The sequence below is a fragment of the Raphanus sativus genome, chromosome 6 (genome assembly GCF_000801105.2).
Source record: "Raphanus sativus cultivar WK10039 chromosome 6, ASM80110v3, whole genome shotgun sequence".
Classification (NCBI taxonomy): Eukaryota; Viridiplantae; Streptophyta; class Magnoliopsida; order Brassicales; family Brassicaceae; genus Raphanus; species Raphanus sativus.
In genome coordinates, this window is record NC_079516.1 from 46572995 (window position 1) to 46592786 (window position 19792).

The window sequence follows — 19792 nt, forward strand, 5'->3', positions numbered from 1 at the left end:
TATTATTTTGTACATTGTTGTAACTATAATCCGTGTACACAGTTGTACATGAATATCTAAAGTTCATGAGGTTGAGTGATGTGTACAATCCCCATGTACACCAGGATTTAATGTCCATATGTACACTTTGTTTACCAATTATCGACATGTACATATGTAAAACAACCATAAATTAATCAAGTTAAAACCTTCCATGAAGATTAATATCCACATGTACACTTGTTTACCAATGTAGAAGTACAAAGATTACCATGGTTGAAGCTTCAATCGATCTCTGCCATTAATATTATGTACATCATCCTTACACCACCATAATGTATACACGTGGGAACATGGGGAACTAGGACTAATGTTATACATGTGGGTACAACCTTTGTAGAGGACTCATAGTACATTTGGACTCCCAGTTCTTGTATACATGAACACATACATGAATATACATTGTACACGATGTGGCCGATGGACACTAAGGTGTACATGGGCATATGCCTTAATTGTACACATGTACAAAACATGCATGTTCATTGAACATTTATTGTACATAGATAATCGTTTATACACGTGAGAACATGAGAAACTAATGTATACACGTGGGTACGGCTTTTGTACAGGACTTCATAATACATTTGGACGCCCAGTTCCGTATAAATGGACACATACATGAATATACATTTGTACACGCTGTGACCGATGGACACTAAGTATACATGGGCATAGGCCTTAAATGTACACATGTTACACAACATGCATGTTCATTGAACATTTGTTGTACATAGATAATCGTTTATGCGTGGACATCAGACGTTAGTGTACACACAGACACCGTCATTGTGGATGCTGTGGAACATGGGGACTAATGTACATTGTGGATGCTGTGGAACATGGGGACTAATGTATTCACGTGTGTACGCCCGCGTGGACATGGAAAAAATACGTGTATAACTTATTCACATATATTGGTTCATTTTTAATGTACACGTTTATATGTCAAAAACGTACACAAAATAACATGTGTACATTTATAAGGTGTACACCAACATCAGAAATGTACCTTCACAGATCTTAAAAGATAGATCGAGTGATGGAGAAAAAGATTTCATGAAAAAAAATTGAAAAAAAAATTTAAGAATCAGATTTTGAATTTTCTAAAAAAAATAGAGAATAAAAGAGGAAGAGACGAAAGAGAAAAGAGAAGATGATGAGAGAAAAAAATATCTGGAAAAAAAGAAGAAGATAATGAGAGAGAAGACATGGGTCTCCACTACTAGTCATTTGATTTTAACTAGTAAACGTAATGAGAGCACAAGAAAGTTAAGAAAAAGTGTCTGAGGAGCATAAACTGTTCTATTCTGTAATAGAAAACTTGAAATTGTCCTATGGTGTAATTGTTTCTTATTTAGACGTAGTGAAAATGATTTGGTTAAGAGAATATAAAAGAAATATTTTATTAGTTTTAACAGAAAAATGAAATTTGTTTTTTAAATAGTGAATGCCACATGTCGAGCACAAAATTGCCAACTTACTTCTGCTTTATAATAATATAAAGGATATACTATTACATGCATTTGTGTGATAATGATTGGAACAAATAACTAAACAGTGATGTAGTGCTCCTCTTGAAATCATATCCGATAGATGAAGAAAAGTGAACTTTGTTGGTAATTTCTCGTATGAATGTATATCTTTTGGAATCTATTTCAATATATGGCAATCACGGAATTCAATATATAATATTTCCAAGGCTGGATAAAGAATACAGTCAAACCAACAAAAATAAAAACTAAGAGCATATTCAAAAAACACTCCATAACTTCAAATGTGAAATTTTTGTTTTTCAAAAATAAACTTCAAAACTTCAAATTTGAAGTTTTGAGTAGTGAAACTTCAAATATAGAGTATCACAACTCAAATTTCAAATTTGAAGTTTCATATTTTTCATTGTATTTTGGTCCTTATATTTACATACTATATTTATGATTTTTAAATATTTTGTCATTTAATCTTTTTAATCCTTCAAAATTTTTTATAACTCATAATATTTCAAATTTCTTTATAATTTTAATTTTTAGAAATAAAATCAAAAACCTTTAAAATAAGTTTTTATTAAATAACAACAATATTAAAAGAAAATTAAGAAATGCACTAATTTATCATATATGGAAGTATTACGAAAATAGTTTTATAGAAAATGTAGTATTTACTTGTAATTTAATATTTCTATGTAAAAATATATTTTACTGTATCACTTTATTAATTAATATTTCTACAACATATTTATATATGTGCTATTTATTTATATAGTTTTATGAATTTAAATTAAGTATCATAAATATAAGGACCATAGTGTAAAATGCAAATAGTTTTGAAGTTTAGTTTTGAAGTTTTTCTCTTTTTTTTTTCCCTTTAAATTTCCATTTTATTAATAAAAAACCAAACCAAAATTACAGAGAGAATTATAACTACTACTGAGGAAAACTACACAAAAAAACTCAAAATAAACTAAACCAAGTACCCAGAGGAGTGAGGGAGTCACTAGAGGGCAATCGCATATTGCGAGAGATGGGATCCAATCTGAGCTGCAGAGTTTTCTTTACTTCCTGAATAATAGTTTGAGCCGGTCTACTGATGTTTGTGTGAACCCTGAAGTTTCTCTCTTTCCAAAGCATATATATAACTGCTTGGAAAATCAGCTTGATGATAAGGAGCTTGTTTGGATCGGTCGTTGACGTCTTCAGCCAACGGATGCATTCTTCAAATGGAGCAGGCGGATTCAGACTTAGCCGAGAGCAAAAGAAACTCCAGACCTCAGCACTGTATGAGCACTCAAAAAAGAGATGCTGCCTGCATTCATCAAATCCAGAACAGAGCAAACAGCTTGGAGAAATGTTTATACCCCAACTCCTCATTCTATCTATAGTGGCTAATCTGTTCCAAGCCACAAGCCAAGAAATGAAGGCATGTTTAGGAACTCTACCTTTGAACCAAACTTGCGCGTGCCAGTACACCGGAGGACTAGGAGGGTGAAGAACATTCCATGTTTTTGCAGTAGAGAAGTGATCAGTGGGAGACTCGTTTCCCATTTTCCATAGGTATCTATCATCACTTGATGACTGCACTATTGGAATGGCCGGTGGCAAGCACTGCTTCAATAACGAGATGATGGCGTTCCTACTTCGCGAAGCACTTAACCACCAATCTCCATTTCTTAAGGCATCAGCCACCGTTGCATCTTTGTGCATACCTGAGACTGCATGCCCTCTCTCACCAGTTAGATGAATCAGAGGTCTCAGTTCCGTCCAATTATCATACCAAAAACTCGCTTTGCTTCCTGTTCCAATCTCGCAAACCACAAAGGGACGTGCAAGAGCACGCAGCTTGCAAAGCTGTTTCCATATCCAGCTATCTCCCTGTCGAGGGTTAAGCTCCCAGAAATTGTCGGAACCGATTCTGTTTCTTCTAATCCAAGACACCTATAAAGAGCCTCCAGCTGCAAAAAGAAGCCAAATTAGCTTCAGAGCAAGAACCTGATTCCAGTCCGCCAACCTCTTCAGACCCAAACCTCCCTCTGCTTTCGGAGTGCACACTGTCTCCCAGCACACTTTAGCTCCTCTCGCAGACTGAGGCGCACCTCTCCAAGTTTTACTTTTGAAGAACACTAGCTTAAAACTTCAAATATAGAGTTTGTGAAACTTCAAAATAAAGAATGTTTTTGGAGATGCTCTAATATGTTAAACATATCAAAATGTATTTGACATAACTACATGTCAAACATAATTTAAATCACCAAAAATGAAGGTAACTGAATTGATCAAAATCATTCGATTTACAAAACCAACAGATTTGAACTAGACCAAATGTCAAATGAAAACACACAAGATGTGATTAGATATCTTTTGTTGGAACGTGCCAACACAAGAGGGATGAAAAATTGATGGTGGAGTAGGAGAGAAAGATATGCACCAACTTGCCATAAGTTAACGTCGTTGGGAAAGCGACCTAGAAGAAGGTGAAGAATTGACGGCTCTCGTTTGGTAGTTGCTCATATCTTCTTAGCGGTTGATATTTATTGTTTCTTTCATTGGACTCTTCTCACCTCATTGACATTAATTTCCTTAAGTTTGGTCAATTTCATTTATAACACGTACGTTGGAATCTAGCCCCCTCCTGGCTTCATACTTTTCTTTATTTATTATGGTCTATATTTGGACCGTTGAGAAGAATTCATATGAGACCGGTGAAACCATATATCCTAATAAGTTGGAGAGAGAGAAGAGAGAGAGAAACCAGATCTAAGTTTTCTCCGGCGTACGGCCGGCGCGTGAGCGTCCGTGCCGTCGCCGGAAGATTTGTTTGTCGGTGGTTTTTGTTCCTCTCCACTTTATTTCCGTAGTTCCATCCTCGTTCGTCTTGTCGGAGCTCTGAGAACGAAACTGGCTTTCTCTGGTGTTCCAATTTTTGGAGTGAAGACGCGTTCAACTAGAAGACCGCGAGAGAGATGGAGATATTTGCTTGTTGTGGTGGTGTTTCTACGGGCGATGGAGGCTTTTCTAGATCCATCGACGCCGGTCTACATGCGGGGGGTGGATGTTTTTTTCAGATCCACCGTCGTCGCTCTAGCTTCCGAGAAGGGGAGGCTTTCTTAACTCCTTCTTCGCCGGCTTTTTGGTTTATAGAGGGAGGAGGCCTTCAAAGCTCCTCGCCGCCGTTGGGCACCCGAAACTATTTGGGTTGTGGTGACTCTGTTAGGAAGTTTTAAGTGTGGTGTGGTTCTGGTGATGAGCTCGTGGGTCGCCGAGGAGGAGTTCTCTGGTGAAGATGAAGCTCTCCGGTGACGGCGACGTTGAACAAGAGGTGAATGGCGATGGTTTCGCGGCTTGACTATCTAGGGTTTCTGGTGGGTTAGAGTCGGAGGAGATCTCGCTGAGAATGATGATCTCTCCGACGTGAAGACAGAGCGGCGTTAAACAGTTATGGAGACGCGGAGGCGTTGCAGTATCGGATCTCCGGCGAAAAGAGGTTGTCGGTGGTTAGTGTCGGGGGTGGTGAGAGGTGGTGTCGATCAAGTCGAGGCGGGCGACGCGTGGCGTGCGGAGGGTTTAGATTTGTACACGTGTTCTCGCCTGCTTCCTTGATCTTTGCCTAGGTCTAGCCGTCTGGTTTCGTATAGTGGGCCAATAGGCCGTTTTTTTATTTGGGCTTTGCCCTTGTATGTAGTAGTCCGGTTTGTGTATGGGCTGTATGCTTTGGGTCTGTTGTACTTGGGCTTCGGCGGTGGATTTTAGCCCACTTTTTAATAAAAACATCTTTTGAGGGAAAAAAAAAGAGAAGAATTCATATGAAGAAAATTGGGACACATGGATTTTATATGATGTAGTTATCTAGTCATGTGACTAGTTTTAAAGCATACTGCATATGATGTATCGTTGATTTTTATATAAAAATTACCGTGAACTAACGTAGAATTGGGCTAATTGCTAAAACTCAAAAATTACCTAGTCGGAACATATGCGATTTCTGTTTAAAATATTTGCTCTTTACCAAAGTAGTTAATACTACCCCTGTTTTATTCTCATAAATTACCTAGTAGGACCGACGCATACTTGTCGTAGAAGAGGTTTGGTCGCTTGCCGGCTTCCTCAGTGAAGATCTTGTTCAGTGCCTTCTTCACGTATCATGTTTTGACCGTACACGAAGTCACTCCCAACAAACACACTCAAATTTTGGGGGTGCATTAGGCATAGTGATCATTATTGTGCATTATTGTACAAGTATATATACAATCACTCGTTAAAACGTTGAACTAGTTTTGTTCTTTAATCGAAAAGAAGCATTACAAAAAGTATATGAATTAAATAAAACCCAAATTTCATTCTTTTATTAAAATGCAATCTTATTTACTTGAGCACAATAATATAGAGCCAAACACATGTGTATATGAAAGCCATGCTTAGGTGGTGGTTATTGATAAGATGCAATAGCCAATTTGAGAATCAGATGGAATGAGACACTACAAAAGGCCACCATTCTTATCATCTCTTATCTTCTTTCAACCTAGTATTTATCAAATTTTGCTTTCATATATCATTCGTATGTATCTCTCAATACACTCTTGTTTTTTATTTCTCTATGTACCATAAGATATATCATCAATTTATGTGGATATCCCTTTTCTATAACGAACCAACCAGATAGATGAAAAAAATATCTCCACGTCATTGTATATCATCGATATCTCATACCTGAATGATTATATATATGTAGAAATAAAATAAATATAAGTGCATTGACACATCGATCACCTAGATTTTTTTTTTTGAACAATGATCACGTAGATTTCTATATTCAGTTCTACAAGTTGTGCCGCCAATAGAGGATATTGAAAAATATAGATGGGCCATTAACAGGCTAAACGGAATCCATAAATTGTTAAAGCCTAACTGGCCCAATAAAACTGCCGCGAAGCTGATTGTTCAAAACGGCAACCGAATAAAAACAGGCGGTGAAAACGTTTTCCCGCTACTCCAATTTTCCCTCTTTTGTTTTTTTTTTTTGTTTTTCATTTTTTTTTCCAACCATTTCCTCTTTCGACATCTCTTCATAAGAAGGCCAGTCTCGACCATGAGATTCATTCATTCTTCACCTCCCTTCGATTCGATCTCCATCTCTCTCGACTCTTTTCCCTCTCCTTCAGCCAACGTACGATGCCTACCATCGCTGGACCAAGTTTCTCATCTCACGAGCATATCGCCGCCGCCAGATCGGAGAACACCGTCGAAGTCAACACTCCTCGAAAGCGGAAGTTGAGATCTGATTCCGCCGCGGAGGTCTCTACGCCGATGAAATTGAAATCTCCTCGACGATGTGCTGTTTCAATCCCAAGGACGCCTATGGCGGTAAATTTCTAGCGATTTAAGACTTGTTTTAGTTATGAGTGGATTCAATCCGATTGATGTTCTAATTGGATTTATCACTCATCACTAGATCGATTACTTGTTTGAATTTATAATTGATTTATTATCCGATTGCAGGAGGTTAAGGAAGAATCTAACGGAAAGCCAGAAACTCAATTTGATTGTTTAGATGTTAAATCGAAGTGGAATCCTAGAGGTATATACATGGAACTTTCAGTGTTGGTATTGATTTCAATGCTCTCAGTTTTGTTGATGTACAAAGATTAATTGCACAGATGAGGATCAAATGAAAGCTGTGAAGGAGGCATTGCACGTTTCCACGGCACCATCAACTGTTGTTTGCCGTGAGGACGAGCAAGGACGTGTTTTGGAGTTTGTAAAAGGTTGCATGGAACAGAAGAAGGCTGGGAGTTTGTACATATGTGGCTGTCCTGGAACTGGGAAGTCACTGTCGATGGAGAAAGTTAGACAACAAGCTCAAGACTGGGCAAAGCAGGTGATCAATCTTGTGTTTTTTTTTTTATCTTCAGGAGTTGTGATTAGTGTGAATCTATCACAATATTAAAAGACTGATGTTCGTTTTGTGATTTTTTTTTCAGGAAGGCTTGCCTTGCTTGGAAACAGTGTCTGTTAATTGCACGTCTTTGACCAAAACAACAGATATATTCTCCAAGGTAAGGCCTTGTGCAATTCAAATACCTCCAAGTTCTTGGTTTCATTTCGGTGTAGTTGTTTATTGGGTTGTTTTGGTTTCAGATACTTGGTGAAAACAAGACAGGGAAGAAAGCTATTGGCTCCTCTTCACCTCTAGAGCAACTTCAGATTATGTTTTCTCAAAAGCGAGAATCACCCAGCTCAAAGATGATGTAGGTTCTTTTTTCATTCTTGTGGTTGCTCTGACTTGATCACCTACTAATATATATTTTTTTTGTTTAAGCCTGCTAAAAATTTAGACTTAATTTGCAGGCTAATTATTGCAGATGAGATGGACTACTTGATCACAAGAGATCGGGGTGTCCTTCACGAGCTTTTTATGCTCACAACTTTGCCATTTTCGAGATGTATACTTATAGGTACTGTTCTTTGTGATCATGGTTATATTTTAACGTTCATATATGTACCACGTTTCCTATGATCATACAAAGTTTGTAAGTTTATCTGTCGTATTCATTCTCCAGGTGTAGCAAACGCAATAGACCTTGCAGATCGTTTCCTTCCAAAATTGAAGTCTCTTAATTGTACGTATTTCTTCATCATTGTTTAACAGTTAGAAGATTCCCTTAACTTTGATAAAAAGAAACAGTTGACTTTACTCCAACTTATTTTCCCAAATTAATGCAGGCAAACCTTTGGTTGTCACTTTCCCTGCCTATTCTATGCAACAGATCCTAAGGATACTTCAGGAGAGGCTTGTGGTAAGTCTATTTTGTGGTATAATATGCTTTCACAGAGAGAGAAACGCCTCAGTTAGTGACTAGTGAAGCTAGTGAAAATATGATGTAAATAATTAGGATGATCCGTTACCAATGCCACAAAGAACATTTTGTTTCAATGTAGTTGGTATTCAAGAAACCCAAGAAAAAAATGAATAGCGATTCAGAACCATGTAAATAAATTTTGACCAATCTAGAACTTATACATAATCGATTTGATCATAAATTCTTATTCTTCAAACTGTTATAACAGGAACTTCCATATGTTGCATTTCAACCAAAAGCCTTGGAGCTTTGCGCCAGGGTAAGAATATTTATTGACATTTTTCACTCCCTGTATAGTTGACCACTTTTTTCATTTTGGCATTCTATATTTATGTTCTCTATTTTTGCGTTGTTCCAGAAAGTATCAGCTGCATCAGGAGACATGAGAAAGGCTCTATCTGTCTGCAGGTTAATACTCTTATAAAGTTTTCTCTGAATTTGCATAAGATGAATGAGAGTACTATCTTCTATATATTGTAATTTACTCTTGACATTATCACACTGAAGTTGACAACCCCAATTTTTTTCATATTGATTTTTGATGTTCAGGAGTGCCTTAGAAATCTTAGAAACAGAAGTTAAAGGATCAATAGATCACGAGCCACAAACTCCAGTTACAGAGGATCAAGTGGTTAGTACTTTCCTTCTACTTTAATAACGATGTTAATATGAAGGATCCATAGAATATATGTGGTCTAATGTCATAATTTTTATCATCGATTACTCTACAGGTCAAGATGGATCATATGCTAGCAGCACTGGCCAAAACCTTCAAATCTCCAGTAGTTGACACCATTCAGTCTCTTCCTCAACACCAGCAAGTAAGTTACATCACCATAGACTTACGGATATCTGGTACTTCTGGTTCTCAAGTCTTAATATGCTTACAACATCATATGAAAAATTTTAGTTTCTGTTTTCAGTGTGATCTAAAGTATAGTTCATATAATATTTTACAATTATATTCTAAAAGTTATAGAGAACAAATATGATGTCACAAAGAAACTTAAGACCACATGCTGGTGTGTATTTGGTTATGGCTAAGTAGACATAATCTGAAAGTTAGTAGTGGACTGTAATCACATTGCTTCTATTGAAAACTTGCAGATCATAGTTTGTTCTGCTGCAAAGGCCTTTAGAGGAAGCAAAAAGGACAGAACCATTGCAGAGGTAATAATTTTTATTGAATGAACAATACACAAAACACATCACTAAAGTCTTAAAAAGACATTATACATAATGTTTTACGTCTCTGTTTTGACACACTTCGATGCAGTTAAATAAGTTATACTTGGAAATCTGTAAATCTTCGATGATCACTCCAGCTGGAATAACAGAGTTCACCAACATGTGTACGGTGCTAAATGACCAGGTACTAACTCATTCTTACAAAGAAAACTCAACAACTTGTAGGAGATCATATGAGTTAGAATAATTCTCATGTTGTGTTGGTTTACATAATAATCATATTTGGATTGTCACAGGGGATTGTAAAACTAAGTCAGGCTCGGAACGATAAGTTAAAGAGAGTGAGCCTAAGAGTAGATGAAGCAGACATTACATTTGCTCTTAAGGTAAACAAGACCCCCCCTTTGTTTTGTTTCAAAATTACTTGCAAACTTTTTTCGTACACAAATTGCAGTTTCTTAATTCTTACACCCTTTTGTTTTTAATTGCATAACAGGAAATTCGATTCTTCCGCAACTGTCTTCTGTAATGAAGTTATTGAAGATGGGTTTCTTCATTTTTGTTTTTCTTACCGAGTACAAAAAAGTAAAAAACTCAGTACTCTCATAAACTGTATTCTTCTATTATGTAAATGATCATAAACCCAATGTGTTTATTACATTTTACTAGTAAAAGCAAGTTTAAATTTATTTTATCTTATTCTACTTGCTCCATCATCATGTAGCACAAAAACTCAAAGCCCAGGTGGTTCATGTCCATCATCATGTAGCATAAAAACAAGTTGGAAGGCAGTAAAACCAGCTTTTAAAAACGAAAATGACCAACAGTTATTGCGTGCCCCGATTTATACGCAGCACGAGAACACGACCGACTTCATCGAAAGAGTGAGCGAAACGCAGCGTTTTGACGGAAATAAGGATACCGAATAAAAATAAAGGAAATAAAGGCAGTTGAGAGGAGAAATCGTCTCCAATGCCCGTGGAAGAAAAATTTAAAGCCATGATATCCTCGTTATAACGAGATTTCATTTTACAATTAAATTTAAATCGAAAAATGAGTGAAATACTAATAAGCCAACATAAGTGATGATATTTACAAAGGAAACCAGGGTCAAATCCACCCGAGACCCACTCATCCAATGACCCGTCTGATTTATATGGGTAATACAACTAAACCAACTAAACCAACAAAATCCCTAAAAGCAAACGCGATTTCTGATCGAAATCGCTTATCTCACCTCTTTTTTTCTCTTCCTCTTTATCTCTATCGCGAAAGAGAAACTATGACAAGAGGCTAAGACGATTCCTCCTCCTTCGCCTCTCCCCAGCTCTGCTCGATCTCCACTCTTCTCTCCTGCCGCTTCTCTACCGCCGCCGCCGTTGTCTGCTTAAACCAATCACCTGACGTATCGTAAGTTGTGGTCTCAGATCTCCGCTTTGAGCTTTCTTTTGGAAGTAAGTTCTAATGGATTTGCAATTGAAATGCATTGGTATATAATGCATTCCAATGGTTGAATGAGAATGTATAGGCAGTAGAATTGGAGAATGTATAGGCATCTCGCTTCTCATTGGACTTAGATCGACCTTGTTCATGATAATTGTAGTATAACTGTATAACTCGGGACAACTAATAGAACTGTGGATAACTTTAACTGTATAACTCGGGACAACTAATAGAACTGTGGATAACTTGGTTTGTTCTGGTTTGGGCAGGATACAATGAGCAATCATGTAAGTGGTATACCTGGTAGTCCGGAAAAGAGCTACAAGATGATGTATAGCTATTTGTACATGTTAAAGCAAGTGAATCCAGGAACAAAAACTTGTGTGAAATTGGATGATGCAAGTAAATTCAAGTACCTCTTCATAGCTTTGGGAGCTTGCATTGAAGGGTTTGCATTTATGAGGAAAGTGATAGCTGTGGATGCGACATCGCTGAAGAACAAATATGGTGGTGTTCTAGTTTTCGCGGAAGCTCAAGATCCTAATGGTCAAAGTTATCCACTTGCGTTTGCAGTACTAGATAGTGAGAATCTTACTAGTTGGACTTGGTTTTTCGAGATGCTTAAAAGTGTTATACCAGACTCTTCTGAACTGGTTTTCATGAGTGAAAGAAATCAGAGTCTGATCTTCGCTATAGGAAGCGTGTTTCCAGAGGCTCACCATGGGCATTGTTTATGGCATTTGAAGGAAAAGGTGAAATGGCATGCTGGTAACGTCAACAAGGTTATAGTCGGACATAAATTTATGGAGTTGGGCAGATATTACACGGTGGATGACTTCAACTCTGCTTACGACTCATTTGAAAAAAGATATCCTGCTGTGTACAAGTATGTGCAGGAACATACTGAAAAGGACAAATGGGCAAGAGTTTTTTTCCCACGTGACAGGTACAACTTCGATACAATCAACAGTGTGGAATCAATGAAGAGCGTGTTTAAAGAGGCAACGACGTGGGCATTAATACCAATGTTGGATTGTATCGTCAGGAAATTCTCTGATTGGTTCACTCAACGGAAGGAAGCTGTTTCTAGATCAATCGATACAAGCCTGGTGCCTCTGGTTGAGAACTACTTGCACGGTCTATGGGATGTTGCACAAAAGCTATCTGTACGGGAGATTAATAGTTATGAGCTTAAGTACGAGATCACTGACACTGCTGGAAAGATGTTTTGGGCGAGCTTGGTTGAAAAATCTTGTACTTGCAAGGTGTGGGATTATGAAAAGTTTCCTTGCCTGCACGGACTGGCAGCTTACATCTATTTCACTACGAATGTTGATGGCGGCCTTAATATCCATGAGCTGTGCTCAAAATACTATTGGACGGAATTGTGGGCTTTGGCGTATGACAGGACACTTTGTGTTGTGCCCGACATGTCTTCTTGGAATGTACCAGATCAGATTAAGGAGGTGAAGATCATACCTCCGGATCGCATCAGGAGGAAGGGAAGGAAAAGAGTTGGATGAATTTGAAGTGATGAATTTGGAGTGATGAATTTAGCTACTTTATCGTGTTGTATGCTTCGGAAAACTTTATTTTGTTGTACTTTAACTTTAAGTGTTTTGTTCGAGAACTATGGATTACTACGGAAAACTTTGGTATTACTACGGAAAACCAGTAATCTTAACACAACATCACATTAATTAGGAGATAGTCTTTAACACAACATCACACAATTCCACAAATCCAAACATAAGGCTTATTGCAGAAACTAAAGGAGATCTGATCTCAAACTAAAGACACAAATCCAAACAACATAAGGCTTCTCATTTACGGGTAAGAAGGTCCTTAAGCTGAGCAATTTCTTCAGCCATTTTGTGCATCTCTTCAGCCATTTTGTCCACATCCTGCCTTAAGGAGCGAACCTCTTCCTCAACCCCGAGAACCCATGGTTGACGGAAGTGGAACCCATCATTCTGCAAGTTTCACATGGTTGCACTCAGTTTGACATTTTGCATAAGTTAAGGAAGTAGATAAAATGTAAATTACCTTGTACTCATTACAAGTGAAGTACCTTCGGCCTGGTAGAAAATCCTTATCTGTTGGATTAGTAGAAACCTCGTCGACGATTCGTCCCCCACATGGGCACGAAGTTGGAATCCCGTGTTCAGCATCGCAAATAAACTGAAGCATGTCAAAATGTTTCTTCATCTTCTTCATCTCCTTCCTTTCCTGATTCTCAACCCATGGATCCATTTGCGAAAGGTGATAGAGAGACGAGGGGATTCTCTGGGAGAGGAGAAGGAAGGAATCGAGGAAAAGAGAGAGAGAAGAGAGGAGAGAGAAAAGAGAGAGGGAAATGGGAATCTATTTTTCCCTCGAAAATCCCGCCTTGACTCATAAAAGTCCGCCAAAAATTCTAAATTTTTTCGAAATCCCGCCTAATATATACACGTAGTTCTACTCAAGATAGTAGTTGTACAAAATTACCAAATAGTTGTACTTTCGGTGATTTTCAATAATTTTAGTATTACATGTAATTATAAAACACTTTTTTAGTTGTACAATAAAATATAAGATTCGAAAAGATGAATATTGGTGTTTTACGTAATAAAAGTGTGAAAACATATTTTATAATGGAATCTAATATTGAGTAATCACATATTTCACAAAATGTCTATGAAAGTGTATGTAGTGTGATGGGTTGTTTTTTTGATTGCAGAGTATAATATATTTTTTTCATGTTGAATATAACATTTTTTGACTACTAAAGATAATATTTCTTATTCTGATTTCCAATTTCAAACATTTTGATTTCGAAATTCGATTAAAGAAAGTCATACTAGTAATACAAAATCAGAAAATAGTTATCCATAGTAGTATTTGTATTTTTATTCTAGAAACTAGTATTTATATTTATTTTTATGTATTTATTTTTTATTCTAGAAATTAGTATTTGTATTTTTTCTTAATCAAGATAATATTTCTTATTCTGATTTCCAATTTCAAACATTTTGATTTCGAATATCGATTAAAGAAAGTCATACTAGTAATACAAAATCAGAAAACAGTTATCCATAGTAGTATTTGTATTTTTATTCTAGAAACTAGTATTTATATTTATTTTTATGTATTTATTTTTTATTCTAGAAATTAGTATTTGTATTTTTTCTTAATCAAGATAATATTTCTTATTCTGATTTCCAATTTCAAACATTTTGATTTCGAATTTCGATTAAAGAAAGTCATACTAGTAATACAAAATCAGAAAACAGTTATCCATAGTAGTATTTGTATTTTTATTCTAGAAACTAGTATTTATATTTATTTTTATGTATTTATTTTTTATTCTAGAAATTAGTATTTATATTTATTTTTATGTATTTATTTTTGATTCTAGAAACTAGTATTTATACTAAATGACAAATAAAGCAAAGTCAAATAAATCAAAGTCAAATAAAACAAAGTAAAATTTTTCAATGTATCTATTTTTAAGTCTTTGATAAAAAAAATTATATGGTATTAAAGGACAAATAAAGTAAAGTCAAATAAAACAAAGTAAAACTTTTCAATAAAACAGGAGGTTCCATCTTCAATCGCCACAATCCTCTACTCATATTGTTTATTAACTTGATTGTCGCCATAATATCGAGTTATGGCTTTATCTCCGATTTCATCATCATTCGAATGGCACACCTCATAGTTCATACCTACAGAATTTCGTTTCCCCGCTTTTGAACTTCGTTTTGAACTTGGTTTGCCCGCTCTTGAAAGTTGCTCTGAGAGTTCTAACCTTTCGATGACCTCCACCAACAAAATGCACCTACGGTTGTTTTTATCAAGGGACAAAAGATAACCACAAAGATCCTCCTCATCACAAATGACGAATTTCTCGTCACTCCCAACCAGCAGTGGAATGTAACTCAATTTCAACTTCACATTACATTCATCAAGCCCCACCTTTTTGCATATGCGTGCTTCTACCATTGAAAGATCTATCTCCTCCACAGCATGCTTCAACACTAAACAATACATGCGACCTTCACATCTGAAGTGTATGATGACGTTGTGGCTCATTGTAGCCTGCCAAAACCATTCAATACCATCCATTATACATTCGAAGTTATACATGTTTTACTAGTTCTACAATAATCATCAGTAATACTAGTTTTTTCTAGTTCTACTGTCGTACCCGTTTTGAATTTGAGGTTGAATCTACATTCAGCGCACTAGAATCGAACAATACAACCATTCTCCTACTCAATTCAACTAATAATGGAATCGTATAATAATAGATACCAGGATGCAACATCTAAATCCATTTTCTAAGCTCATTCAAGAGAGGAGCTTTGGAACCCCAAAACCGAGAGCCTCGTTCTCCTCTAAAACCTACCTCTTCGATCCTTAAACAGCGCCGGAAGACGACGGAGGACCGAATCGGAGTGAGGCCGGAGTTTGCCGGAGTAGCAATCAATCGAGCGATCGGGTTCCCTTTTCCAAAATGCAATCTCCTCAAACCGCAATCGTGCAATCGAGCTGCTGTCCGTACGGTCGGTATAGGAGATCGATATCTCCATTTCGGCGGTTTGATTTTTTTTTTTTTCTAATTTTGATGTTTTCTTTATTCTAAGGCTAATTTCGTAATTTTATATGGTTTAATGAATATGAAGGATATGAAGATTAGTAAGGGATATAAGTGATTTAAATTTCCCTTCCAAGGGTAATGGAGATGATGTCTCAGTTGAGAGAGACGGAGCCGTGTGAGAGAAAGAAATAGATTAAAGCGGAGGATGGAGAATCTATGGCGAATCGCGACCGGTCAGGATCCGAACCGCGAAGATTACGAAGGGATCGAGTTCTGGTCAAACCCAGAGCGATCCGGCTGGCTCACCAAGCAAGGCGATTACATAAAAACCTGGCGCAGACGCTGGTTCGTGCTCAAGCGAGGGAAGCTCCTCTGGTTCAAGGACCAAGCCGCCGCCGAAACCCGCGGATCCACGCCGCGCGGCGTGATCTCCGTCGGGGACTGTCTGACGGTCAAAGGAGCCGAGGACGTGGTGAACAAGCCTTTCGCCTTCGAGGTTTCCAGCGGGAGCTACACGCTCTTCTTCGTGGCGGATAACGACAAGGAGAAGGAAGATTGGATCAACTCTATCGGAAGGTCGATCGTGCAGCACTCGAGATCGGTTACTGATTCTGAAGTCCTCGATTACGATCACAAGCGTTGATTTTTAGCTTCTCTTCTTGTTCTATGCAGTGTTTTGATTTTGGTCTTGAATCTCGCTTGCCTTTTTAGGGTTTTCCACTCTTTGTGTAACCTAGTCACGTGATGTTATGTATGTATGCCGCTCAAGTTCGTGGTCCGAAATGTCTCTTTGTTTATGATTTATCTTCTTGGTCGATTGAACAAAGCTTGTAGACTATGTGTGATGATTGATGTTTCTGTTGACGCAAAAGTAGAAGGTAAACGTTCGAACCAGAAGAAGCTTCCCAGATTCTCATTCTCCGTTCTGGTTAGCTCGGTTTATTCGGGTTGGATAGTTCGGTTTATTGGTTAGTGGAAACTGATAATCTTCCCAAATTGAATTCCTATTGTTTTATCAAGCTGGACCAAAATTTTACATTTTTGCGGTTAAATTTTGGTTAAAGTAGATAACTTTGGTTAGTTTATTCGAAATATTTGTATAAGTTGGTTTACTTTAAGTTTCCGGAAATTTTGATTCGGTTTGGCTCAAAACCGCAGTCACTGTGATTGGTTTATCAGCATGAAGAAAGAGAGACGCACCAAAATAGTAGATTTCTTTTGGTTGTGGATCCCACTCTCTGATGTCGGCAAATTATTTTGTAAGCTTATTTTCTCTCTTGAAACTGCCCAGGAGGCAAGTACGGACCACCTCTACAATAAACACTCTAACAGTAATCATGACAATGTGAAGATGAAGCAAAGTGTAGATGAAGCAAAGTGTCCAACCAACTCTCTCTTGTCATTACAAGAAAGAAAAAGAGAACCCCAGGAAAGAACAAAAGCTATCTCCTGTTAGAAAATGAGAAACGCAGAGCTCATCTTCATCCCAACCCCAACCGTTGGTCACCTCGTTCCGTTTCTCGAACTCGCTAGGCGTCTCATCGACCAGGACGACAGGATCCGTATCACAGTCCTCGTGATGAAGCACCAAGGTCAGTCTCATCTCGACACCTACGTCAACTCAATCGGCTCGTCTCTGCCCTTTGTTAGATTCGTCGATGTCCCCGAGTTAGAAGATAAACCAACGCTCGGTAGTACTCAGTCTGCGGAAGCCTTCGTATACGACTTCGTCGAGAGAAACATCCCTCTCGTGAGAAACATAGTCACGAGCATCTTATCGTCTCCTGAACTCGATGGAGTAGAGGTCAAGGGAATAGTCGCTGATTTCTTCTGTCTCCCCATGGTTGACGTTGCGAGAGATGTGAATCTCCCTTTCTATGTGTTCTTGACTATGAGTTCCGCCTTCCTAGCTATGCTGCGGTATCTAGCAGACCGACATAGCAAAGATACGTCGGTTTTTGTAAGAGATTCTGGAGAGATGCTGTCGATTCGTGGATTTGTAAACCCTGTTCCTGTCAATGTTCTCCCGACAGCTCTGTTTATGGAAGATGGTTATGACGCTGACGTTAAACTTGCCATCTTGTTTAACAAGGTCAGTGGAATCCTAGTGAATACCTCTGTTGATATCGAGCCTTACACTGTGAATCATTTTCTTAATGAACGGAGTTACCCGCCCGTTTATGCTGTTGGCCCTATATTTAACCCCAAGGCTCAGCCTCATCCAGATCAAGACCTTGGGGTTCGTGACGAGCTGATGAAATGGCTCGATGATCAGCCCGAGGCATCTGTTGTGTTCCTTTGCTTTGGGAGTATGGGGAGGTTAAAGGGTCCTCTGGTGAAGGAAATAGCACATGGACTCGAGCTTTGTCAGTACAGATTCATCTGGTCACTCCGGGCAGAGGATGATGATTCTTTGCCCGAGGGGTTCCTTGACCGTGTCAAAGGACGGGGAATGGTATGCGGTTGGTCTCCTCAGGTGGAAATATTGGACCATAAGGCAGTGGGAGGCTTTGTTTCTCACTGCGGATGGAACTCTATAGTAGAGAGTTTATGGTTTGGTGTGCCGATTGTGACGTGGCCGATGTATGCAGAGCAACAGCTCAATGCGTTTCTGTTGGTGAAGGAACTGAACCTAGCGGTGGAGCTGAAGCTTGATTACAGGGCACGTAGGGATGAGCTTGTGAGTGCAAGTGAGATAGATGCAGCTATTCGTTGTGTGATGATGAACAAGGATGATAGTTTGGTGAGGAAGAGAGTGATGGATGTCTCTCAGATGGCGCGGAGAGCTATCTTGAATGGTGGGTCCTCTTATTTGGCTACTGAGAAATTCATACAGGACGTGATAGGAGTCAAGCAATAGACTTATTTTCTTGTCAATAAGCTATGTAATCTTGTTTATGTTACGATCCTATGGATTTTTACTTAACTTTTGAACGCTGTTCCTTTCGTTGAGATTTAAAAACATTCATTAGTCATCGGTTTCTCATGTGGATCACTCACTGGAATTACACCTTCTGGCTCTTCACGCTTGTGAGACTCTCTGTGTAAGCCTAACGATACATTAAATTTATTCACATGAACCACTTTTGTTTGTATATATGCCGGATTCTTGCTTGTATGCATGTTTATTACATCATATGGCATCATTAGATGAAGTTGTACTTCACGGCCATATGTTTTGTGCGATCATATAACACATTGTTCTTGGACAAACAAATAGTGCTTTGCAAGTCAGACCACATCTTCACTGCATCATTTTTTTTTCTGTTTTAACTACGAGGAGTTTAGGTCTTGGACCCTAGTGTCCTCTATAGTCCGGAGACAACCTTTGCTAATAGAATTAATGGCGTAAAGCATTTTTTTTCCACCAAAATTTTGAACCATGAACGCAACAGTACCAATGTCTGATAAAACCAACTGGTCTACAATGTTCGGTAGTCACTGCATCTTTTTTATTTTTAAGATACTAAGAACTATGAATTTTTTAAGTAATAGCTAGTGTAGTTTTTGTTGAAGAAATGAGTTAAAAAGCAGTTTATAATTTTGAATGCTTAAAACATCAAGCAATTCCATCATATTTTTAATCCCGCTTAGATTTGTCTCAAAACGAGATAATTGTCTCTTCAACATAGCTGCATCTTTTTTCGGAATACTGTTGAATCCTTTTATCTTTTGTCTCATAGAATCGATAATGAAATTTTTATTATGTAACATATCAGATCATGAAATATTAACTGCACTAGGATAAGATCCGCGCCTTGCGCGGGATGAAGTTGTTATTTTTATTATGTTTTGGAGAATGAAACAATAGTTCGGTTTCATTTAGATTAGGAGTGTTCAATCCGGATATCGGGTTGGTTTCGGTTATGTTCGGTTTTTACTGTATTTCGGTTAGTAAAATATAACTACTATTCTAAATCCATATTTACTTCGGTTCGATTTGGCTTATATACCGTCGGTTTTCAGTTTATTCGGTTTTATACCAAAAAATAATTGTTTAGTTTGAGATCATATTATATATTATACGAATTTTAGAGTCATGTTGTCAAAAAGTCATTTATTAAAAAATATTATATATTTAAATAAAATAATAAAAAACAAAAAAATACTTCTATCATCTAATAAAATAATCAAATCTAGAATTAATATCAAAGCTCTAAATTTTGAAAATAAAAATAAAAGACAAAACT

At 37.6% G+C, this 19792-nt stretch overlaps 5 protein-coding genes across 5 annotated transcripts; 4 read left to right on the top strand and 1 right to left on the bottom strand.

The window, feature by feature from the left end:
- Nucleotides 1-6542: 6542 nt before the first annotated feature.
- LOC108805586 (cell division control protein 6 homolog) lies at nucleotides 6543-10262 on the top strand. The gene is made up of 16 exons (XM_018577507.2): nucleotides 6543-6893; nucleotides 7029-7107; nucleotides 7187-7407; nucleotides 7511-7585; nucleotides 7668-7777; nucleotides 7878-7984; nucleotides 8090-8149; nucleotides 8253-8326; nucleotides 8598-8648; nucleotides 8748-8797; nucleotides 8939-9020; nucleotides 9121-9210; nucleotides 9497-9559; nucleotides 9666-9761; nucleotides 9874-9963; nucleotides 10074-10262. Exons 1-16 carry the CDS (start codon nucleotides 6702-6704, stop codon nucleotides 10104-10106), a joined length of 1473 nt encoding a protein of 490 aa, XP_018433009.2. The 5' UTR covers nucleotides 6543-6701; the 3' UTR covers nucleotides 10107-10262.
- A 1033-nt stretch (nucleotides 10263-11295) lies between these two features.
- LOC130495856 (protein FAR-RED ELONGATED HYPOCOTYL 3-like) lies at nucleotides 11296-12543 on the top strand. Its single transcript, XM_056987411.1, has one exon. It carries the CDS (start codon nucleotides 11296-11298, stop codon nucleotides 12541-12543), a length of 1248 nt encoding a protein of 415 aa, XP_056843391.1.
- Nucleotides 12544-12734: 191 nt separating this feature from the next.
- LOC130496129 (uncharacterized) lies at nucleotides 12735-13444 on the bottom strand. Its single transcript, XM_056987941.1, has 2 exons — nucleotides 13067-13444; nucleotides 12735-12993 (listed from the first exon to the last, which is right to left on the bottom strand). Exons 1-2 carry the CDS (start codon nucleotides 13271-13273, stop codon nucleotides 12844-12846), a joined length of 357 nt encoding a protein of 118 aa, XP_056843921.1. The 5' UTR covers nucleotides 13274-13444; the 3' UTR covers nucleotides 12735-12843.
- A 2303-nt stretch (nucleotides 13445-15747) lies between these two features.
- Nucleotides 15748-16402, top strand: LOC108805587 (pleckstrin homology domain-containing protein 1). The gene has a single exon (XM_018577508.2). The coding sequence runs from the start codon at nucleotides 15808-15810 to the stop codon at nucleotides 16243-16245; it is 438 nt and encodes a 145-aa protein (XP_018433010.2). The 5' UTR covers nucleotides 15748-15807; the 3' UTR covers nucleotides 16246-16402.
- A 482-nt stretch (nucleotides 16403-16884) lies between these two features.
- LOC108805998 (UDP-glycosyltransferase 71D1) lies at nucleotides 16885-18583 on the top strand. The gene has a single exon (XM_018578007.2). The coding sequence runs from the start codon at nucleotides 17062-17064 to the stop codon at nucleotides 18460-18462; it is 1401 nt and encodes a 466-aa protein (XP_018433509.2). The 5' UTR covers nucleotides 16885-17061; the 3' UTR covers nucleotides 18463-18583.
- The last annotated feature ends 1209 nt before the right edge of the window (nucleotides 18584-19792 follow it).